The 9415-nt window shown below is 43.9% G+C and overlaps 1 protein-coding gene across 2 annotated transcripts in view; it reads right to left on the bottom strand.

Annotated features, from left to right (window-relative positions):
* Positions 1-6042: 6042 nt before the first annotated feature.
* LOC128512792 (alpha-actinin-4) overlaps positions 6043-9415 on the bottom strand; it is a 24903-nt gene continuing 21530 nt past the window's right edge. Inside the window, exons 19-21 of one of the 2 annotated variants that reach the window (XM_053486212.1) lie at positions 9311-9391; positions 8106-8264; positions 6043-7904 (exon numbers count right to left, since the gene is read on the bottom strand). In XM_053486212.1, the coding sequence (XP_053342187.1) occupies positions 7746-7904; positions 8106-8264; positions 9311-9391 (399 nt within the window). In that variant the 3' untranslated portion in view covers positions 6043-7745. The remainder of the gene's footprint in view (positions 7905-8105; positions 8265-9310; positions 9392-9415) is intronic. The other variant, XM_053486211.1, reaches the window with a different exon arrangement.

Below are 9415 nucleotides of genomic sequence, written 5' to 3' on the forward strand. Positions count from 1 at the left end.
GATAAGAGCGTCTGCCAAATGCCTAAATGTAAATGTAAATGTAAATTTTAATTGAATCTATTTCTGTATTTTTCCACAGGAGTTTGTGACTGAAAGTGTCCTGTCTGCATCTGACTTCAGGAGTTTCCTGACCAACCGTCTCTAACGGTCATATTTAAAAGTCATAACGGACAGTTATAAAGTACAAAACGGTTCTGTTGGTGTTAATTTGTTTTTCTATGATTAATAATTATTTGTGGTGTTTTATGTTTTGTACATCTTTTTAAATTGAGACCTCATTTGTAAGTTGCTGCTGGTGTAAAATAAAAATCTCAGTTTTATCTCGTTTGTCTTATGCTTCCTTCCTTCACAGAATTCTGGGCTTGAAATTTAAATTTACTTGAGTTGGATCAACTTACGTCAATTAAACTTAAACCAATTTACAACTGAGAAATGTGTTGTACCGACGCTGTTCATTTATATTAACAGTATTAAATTATGTTGGACGTAATGTTGCAGTAAATAAGTTAAATGAACCTAATAAAATTAATTGGACTGAACCTAAAAACATTAAGTTCCAACAAAATTACTTAATGCTGAAAGAGAGCCGTTAAATCAGGTGGAAATTCTTTCCATAATTGAATTCTGTTCATTAATCGAGTTATTTTGTGAGTGTTACTGTAGATCGGACTTGTGGAAGAAAAGAGGAACTGTAACACACACACTTTAAATTACATACAGCATTAATGTGTTTAATACTATTTAAATTTTATCTACTGAAGGATCTCCTGCATCTCACTGAGCCATGTGTGTGTGTGTGTGTGTGTGTGTGTGTGTGAGAGAGAGAGTATCAGGAGAGTGTATAAGTCATGGGAAAATCTGGGACTTTCAGCAGTTCAGCTCATTTTACATTCCACACACACACAATACACAACACAGATGGGCACACACACACACACACACGCACACACACACACACGCACACAGCTCTAACAAGGTGACGAGGGATAAACGCACCAAAGTGCTCTCCCTGCTGTGTTCTGGGAAACATCTGAGATCTAGCCTTTAACTTTCTGTCTCACACACACACACACACACACACACAGAACTGAAACGTGTGTGAACCCTGTGTGAAAGAGATGATGATGTAATCACTGGCTCTTTCCCAAACCACACACATGGCACATTTTGTAATTTAGGACACAGCTACAGGACATGGTCTCTGTTCCTGTGTGTGTGTGTGTGTGTGCTGTGTCCTGCTTTGCATTCTGGGTAGGAGATGCCATAGTGATGAGTGAGTGTCACATGATCACAGCTGTTTATGAAGGAACAGAGAAACTCCTGAAGCACACTGACACACCAGTACTGTACTGCCCTCTAGTGGTGACACACACACACACACACACACACACACACACACACACTTAAAGTGCCCCTATTATGCGTTTTCAAATATGATCTTTCATGCAGTGTGTTATGTAGAATTAATCATTTTAACAGGGGTTCTGTTACTGCTGGTTTCTGTTTGAGAAAGTGAGAGGCCCACTCGCGCCCACTCGCGCCCGCTCGCGCCCACTCACGCCTGCTCGCGCCCACTCTCCTCCGCACATCTGCTAAGCTAGCGCCCAAGTGGGGGGGTCTAGCATCAATTAGAAATTCTAACAGGGACAATAAATGACCCTGATATGGGGCAACCCACAATAACCTGTGATGTAATGTGGGTTTAATCACGTGTTAGAACCGACGCTCTCCCGGGGTTTATAAGAGCGACCCGGGAAAGGACTGGCGAGGGAAGCGTATGGAGGTACAGCGCGCTGTTTATATTATCATCACAGAGTTTAAAAAGAGACTGACGAGGGCTGCTTCCTGTGGGTTTGTCTTGTCGGACGGATTAACGCCGACTGGACTCCTTCGTCAGAGTACTCTCGCTCCGCCATCGGCTCCCAGGATTATTCCATCATCTCCAGTGAGAGCGATTCATCACCCTCACACACTCCTACCATAACACAGACTTTGGACATTCTACACATTCACACACACAAGCCGGTTTTTATTGTATATATTTTGTAAATATTGTTTTCTTTGTGCGTTTTCTTAGTTGGTGCACCTTTTTGTTTAGTTGTTTTTGTATAATACACATTCGGTTCGGTTGTTTGAATTGGTCTTGTGTTATTCTTGCTCTGGGTTTTAAAGCACACTGACACAAAGAAAAAGATCTCTTATTTAGTTTAACATCAGATAATGATATTTTAGCTGAGCGTTACAACTTAAAGTTAACAGCCAAAGTCATAGACCTAGAAGGCCGGAGCAGGAGATGAAACCTAAGTATCCTAGGTCTTCCAGAAGCTACCGAAGGTGGACTACACTGAATTCTTGTCCAAAGTTTTGTGTGAAGTGGGTTAGGCTTACCCACCTGAGATCGATGGAGCCCACCGTATACCTGCATCCAAACCCGCTTCAGGACAGAGACCTCGGCCGGTCATTCTCCGTGTACACCGGTACCAGGTTAAAGACCTTCTGATTCGGGGGGGAACGCCGGAGAGGGAGGCTGGAATACCGCGGTCAGCTGGGGCGTATAATGGAAGACTTCGCTCCCCAAGTTTTAGTCCAGCGAGCCGAGTACAGAGACGTAATGACTGAGCTCTACAACCGGAGTTATAGAGGAGTTATACTCCGGGCTACGCTCGGCAGAAATACATAGACAGCTTGCCGAAAACAACGTAGTACACAAGTGCTGTATTTTTATCTTTCAATACACAACTACAGTTCTCAGGAAAGGACTTTTTTTTTTTTACTTAAAATCCAGAAATGTGTACATTTTTCCTGCTAAGAGTACCGTGTTAAACTTGGGTAGTGTTCATCATTATTCCTCTGTTATTATTTTCTCTATTTTTAATGACATGAGAAATTATTTCTACATCCATTTCTTAGTTCATGTAAATTAAGCATCGGAGCTGAAGATGGTTTGGTGAACAATGGAAGAGTGGAAGAGCTTGCTGCTTTGTTCTCACATGTTCATCATACTTTCTCCAGAATTGATTCATTTAAATTGAATTAAATTTTATTTATATAGCACTTTTAACAATGGTCATTGTTTCAAAGCACATTAACAAAAATGAAAGAAATTGTTTTTTTTTTTTTTTGTGTAACAACGAGCTTTGGTTCTATCTGAGTCTTTTAAGCAAGATGAGCTGCCGCGTCACTTAATGAGGCTCGCATCACCCTCATAGCAAAGAAGGATAAGGACCCAACAGAGCGCTCTTCATATAGACCCATCGCTCTTCTCAATGTGGATGTTAAAGTCCTGGCTAAAGTCTTGACTCATAGATCAGAAGATGGAGGACCAGACCGGTTTCGTCAATAATCGCTACAAAGAATCTTAAGCACCTTTCTAAAGAGCATTTTATTAGGTCGTTGACCCAAACAAAAAAGGACTTGGGACAATGGTCACCTCTGTCCATGTCCCTGCACTGTAAAAAGTGGGACTGGGCTTAATTAACAATTGTTAAATTAATATTAGTGACAAGGACATAATAAAATGTACTAAATGCATTCTGGAGTCTAATCAAGCTGATTTAAACAAAAACTGATTCTTTATTAATTCCATTTCAAGTACATTTTTGTCAGTTTAAACCAACGAGGAAAATTCTGTCCATGTCACAACTAAAGAAATTGTGTAAATGTGACTCATTTAGAGAGACTGGGTTCTGCCATGTGATTTCTGCCCAAGTTTTTACATCCAGACAAGATGCCACATGCTCAGGATCTGCACGTCTCTTAAGCCGAGATTTGTTTAGTTAGTAATAAGAACATTATATTTTTCACAGTTAATATTAAATCCAACACAATAAAAGACTGGATTTCATTTATAATTAAATATATATTTTGTCTTACATTAAAATTATTTACCGTATGTTTCTTACTCATTATTATAGTAGTAAAATTTACTTAAATACGTTAGGTGTCACTTTGTTGCCATAATTATTTTAAGTAAACCCTAGGTCAGATGTTTTACAGTGTGGTGGGACGCATTAATGCCACTAAAATGAGTGTTCTTCCTAAATGTTTATATCTTTTCCAGTCTGTACCTGTTTTTATTTCCAAATCTTACTTTGGTGCTTTAGATTCAATTATATCCTCTTACCTTTGGGAAGGTAAACATCCACGATTGAATAAGTCCCTACTTCAAAGATCTAAAAGAGCTCTACCTAATTTTCGTTTTTACTACTGGGCAGCGAACATTCGATCTGTCATCTTTTGGACATATTTTCATAACCAACCTAATCGGCCTGCCTGGGTGGAAATAGAGATAAAGTCAGTCAAAAACCTCTCTGTCTCTGCACTCCTCGGATCTGCACTCCCCATCCCCTCAATTAAATTAATCAATAATTTAGTTATTAGACATACCCTGAGAGTGACCTAAATTTGTCACCGTCAGATAATACTTGGAACTCAATCCTCGAGCTTGTCAACTGAACCTCCTTATGTGCCGCCGCTCTTTATTACAGTTTAAGGTTGTACACAGGGCTCATTTCTCTAAAGTTAATCTCTCTCTCTCTCTCTCTCTAGTTTCTACCCAGACCTTGTTGTGATAAATGTAAAAGCGGGGAGCCGTCTCTTATTCATATTCACATTTAGACAGACTCTCTTATCCAGAGCGACTTACATTTTTATCTCATTACACATCTGAGCAGTTGAGGGTTAAGGGCCGCGCTCAAGGGCCCAACAGTGGCAACTTGGTGGTTGTGGGGTTTGAACCTGGGATCTTCCGAACCGTAGTCCAATGCCTACATACTGGACATGTCCTAATTTTGAAAATTTCTGGAGGGACGTCTTTTAAACCTTGTTGTACATATTAAAATGTGATGTTGAACCAGACCCTCTGATTGCTCTTGTTGGCATCACTCGAGAGGAAGACAAGTGTCTCTCTCCAGCTAAACACTGATTACTGTTCTTTGCGACATTGGCTCAGGGACGTTATGTCCCGTTTGTCCCTGGAGAAGATTCACTACTCAATCTGTGATTCAGACTTGAAATCTCAACAGGTGTGGAGGCCGAGTTCACTTTTTTCATATTCATTTATAGTTCAATCCCCTTCCTGTTTGAGCGGTTGGGTTTTTTCCCCCATCACTTTCTTCTTCTTTTTTTTGCATACAAAACCCAGACTTCCAGTTCCATGTTTTTCTTCTTTTTTCTTTTCCTTCTTTAAATATTGCCTGGTGTCTAGACTTTCTTAGACATGTAAGGCTGGCTTGGAATAAGGGTGGGGTGGGATGGGGCATGTAGGAGTTTATAAAATGTGCATTGAAACACGTTTACTTTATTATTTATTTTAAACAGAGATTTAACATTGTTGAAAGAAAATGCAGAAAGAGAATAAAGTATTGGTGGGTTTTTTAAGGGTGACAGGATTTAAAGTGAAAGGAAGATGAGGGAGATCAAGACCAGAAAGTGGAACACAGTGAATGCCAACCGCCGGTAAAGAGCCAGAAGACGAGACCTTCTCCCCAGGAGACACTGTGCTGCTGCTGAGGTCCCGTGTCCCCTGCTTATAGACACGAGATAACCGAAGACGGTTCAACATTACCATGAAGATGTTTCGGACTCCACTGATACACACCGTGTCACTGTGACCTCTTGTGACTGCAGACGCTCTGAAAGATTTCGGACTGAAATTGCTGTGAAAAAGTTCGTACTGCACTTTCGCCCGCTGAGTTCAGAGTTACAGCAGGGAATGAATTACAGTCTCGCTGTCTGACGTCACCCAAACGAGGCCGAGCGCCGTTTAGACACTGGGTTCTCCACGGGGCTCCTCCTCATGTCCTCTAGGAATTTCCCCCTCAGCACCGTCACCTCCGGCTGTCCATCAGGGACACACTGATGTAAAATGTGAAGAGCTACACATTTTACATGTAAACTATTCAGAAAGTATTTATTCCTGTAACGCGTCTCTGCAGCGGCTAGTTAAAAGCACTATAGGAATAACTGAGTTAAATAGTGATGTGTGTGTGTGTGTGTGTGTGTGTTCATCTTCTCCTTAATTCACTCAGACTGTGTTCAGGGTTTTTCTGTCCTCTTTATATTTTATTAGAATTTAAAAATGTTGAGATTCATTTTACAGCTCAATAATATTTTAAACAGAACTGTGATGAAGCCACGGTGAGTACAGGAGTTATTCTGAGTCTCAGGCTGCAGCGTGGAAGAGAAACACGCGCGCGCACACACACACACACACACACACACACACACACTTTCCTCTGTCACTTGCGTTTATTCACCGTTTATTACACCAGTACAGTTATAGTCACCCCGTCACTGTAGATATTAATAATGATGATTTGCATAGATCGTTAGACAGCAATTAAATTTTCTCATTAAGACATAATGGAATGTTCATTAAGACTCTGTCCCACCCTTCCCCGACCCCTCCCCCCCCACACCCGTACAGGTAACCTTCGTCTCAGACAGAGGGACGTCTCAGACTGCGCTCCGGTCCCGGAGGAGTGGACTTGAGGAGAAGTGCACACTATGTAGGCCTTGTGCTTTAGCATTAATTAATCACACGCAACTCCGCCCGCAACGGACACACCCACAGTATAACAGCGGAGGCATGTGCCGATCAGATAGAAACCGCTCACTATTCACAGAGGGTTAGAACACACACCTACTGAGCAGGTAGTGCGCCTCGGCAGGGGGTAAGGTCCGACCCTTTACTCTGACACGCTAAAGCACACGCCCCTCAGTGAACCGCCTCACCGGTGCCAAACGCCTGGCGACTGAGAAATGAGATTATCATTTTTTTAAGAATATAATCTTTTTTCCTTTAAATACAAACTCGTGATCTCGTCAGAAACCGTGATAAAAACGTACAAATATCATGATATGAAAAATTATCACGGATCGGCACATGCCTGGCCAAGCGCAAAGTTTATTTTATGATGTATTTATTATCTGTAAAGCTGCTAAATGGTTTATTACAGTGTGTGTGTGAGAGTGTGTGTGTGTGTGTGTGTGTGTATAAACACAATGAGTATGTACAGCACAGAAAAACCCAAATCTCTCACTGCAGTGAGGAATTCAACACCATAACAGAAAAAAACAAACGAGTCGAGTGCCCCCTCCCACACACACACACACACACACACACACACACACCTTTCCGTTATGTCCTGACCTCAATCCAAATCCTTTCCTTGAACCTACTGGTCGAATGCCTCTCTAAGCCCCGCCCACCCACCTGACTCATTCCATTCCAGGTGTGTAAACTCAGAATTCGCTACAGCATCAACGTTTACGCTAAACACCAAATTCAATTCTGCAATAATTAATTAATTACTTACTGCCCCGATTAACTCCACACACACACACACACACACACACACACTCTCTCTCTCTCACTCCTGCTGGTGAGAAATCTCAAAACTAATTAATACTAAATTATAAAGGAAATAACTGTATAATTTTGTCTGAAAAAAAAAGTCTAAAGAAGAAGAAGTGAGCGAAGCGTGTAAGAAAGTGAACATGTAAGAACTGGGACCGAGCCACGCCCCCCTCTCTCTCCCCTACAGAACCGTCACTTCCTGTTTCTCTCCACATTTCTCTCACACACACACACACACACACACACCCCTGGCCCCGCCCCTCAGATGTGCTTAAAGTCCTGTAAAATCTCCGCCCCTCTTTGTGGGAGGAGAGATGGAGGACAGGAAGTGTAGACGGAGGAGCGGAGAGGTGGAGATGGAGGAATGTGCAGGTTTAGGGCCCTTTTAGAGGTCGCTCTCTCCGTAGAGAGCGGTGGAGAAGGACATGTAGTCGAGCGCCCCGGGCGCGGCGTCGCTCCCTCTGTAGGGCGCCATGCGCGAGATGCAGTACTCAGCCTGATCCGGGGGCAGCTCGCGCCTCAGCTCCTCCGCCGTGATGTAGTTCTACACACACACACACACACACACACACACACACAGGGACAAAATTCGAGTGTTAAATACATCAGTGTTTAAAGATGTGACTGAATCACTGCTAACTGTCTCGGTCTGTGTTACAAATCACATATAAAAGTCAAAGGCTCCCTCGTTTTTACAGTGAGATCAAGCCCCCCCCCCCCCCCCCACACACACACACACACACACCTTGTCTCCAGCGAGGATCTTGAAGGAGGCGATGACCTGATCCGCCGTGTCCGTGTCTGTCGTTTCCCGCGACATGAAGTCAATGAAGGCCTGGAACGTCACGGCGCCGGTGTTGTTGGGGTCCACACCGCTCATGATGCGCGCAAACTCAGCATCGCCCTGGCAACCGGGGACAAAAGGTCAACCCAATACAAACGTCTCTAGACAGCACCACACACTCAACACTCTACAGACACAGAACACTGAACTAATTCACATCTGTACAGGGGCACTGATCTCACAACATCGGTTTCACACCACTACTGGTTTCTGTGTGAGATCAGACGGGGGATCGGTCGGGGGATCCCTCAATGAGAACAGTACAGGAGTGTTTAGTCTGCACAGGACTAATCAGGGATCACCACTGGACCAGAGTCGGGTCATGGATCAGCGCCGGATCGGGTGTCCGACATTTCACTCAGAAATCATTTACACCAACTCAGGTTTTTAGAAACCAGACGAGGTGACATCAGTGCGTCCCCTACAGACGGTGCTGAGACGGTCGGGTCACTTTACACTCGCCATCAGACTGAAGCTCATTAACCACTTATACAACAGTCCAATTACAGGCAGAAAAAACACAGTGGAAGAGCATTCGGCACATCAGCATATGAAAGAGAGACAGACAGTTAGAGAGAGAGAGAGAGAGAGAGAGAGAGAGAGTTTGAGAGTGAGACAGGTAAAGCAGTACCAGGCTGTTGCCAGTGGAAATGAGCAGCGCGCGGAAATCGTCCGTGTCCATGACCCCAGTGCGCTTCTGTACAGCGGGAGAGCGAGGGACGAAGATGAAAAGGAAGAGAATGAAGGGATGCAGCCGGAGAGCGAGACAGAAGAGGAGACAAACAGGAAGGAGCCAGGCAGGACAGATGGAGGAGAGAGAGAGAGAGAGAGAGAGAGAGAGAGAGAGAGAGAGAGGGGGGGACAGAGGGAGAGAGAGAGAGGGAGGTATGCAGGATGAGGGGGGAAAAACAACAGAAAAGCTGCGTTAAGAGAGACATCAGTGCTGACAGACAGCAGGGGGCGACGTAACGGGCGGGGGAGGGGTGTGGTGAGCGGGGGAGGGACGGCAGTGCCACGAGCAGCTAAAGGTGCAAACAAACGCATAAGAAAACATGTAGACTCGTCCAGCAGAGGGCAGCGGTGAGTCGTCTCCGTGTGCTCGTTACCTGTTTGTCGTTCTCCACGTCGTAACCCAGACTGATCAAACACGCCTTGAACTCCTCGGCCGCTAAAGCGCCGCTGTGGTCCTGCAGTCGGCCAATCACACGACA

The sequence above is a fragment of the Clarias gariepinus genome, chromosome 25 (assembly GCF_024256425.1).
Source record: "Clarias gariepinus isolate MV-2021 ecotype Netherlands chromosome 25, CGAR_prim_01v2, whole genome shotgun sequence".
NCBI classification, from domain to species: Eukaryota; Metazoa; Chordata; class Actinopteri; order Siluriformes; family Clariidae; genus Clarias; species Clarias gariepinus.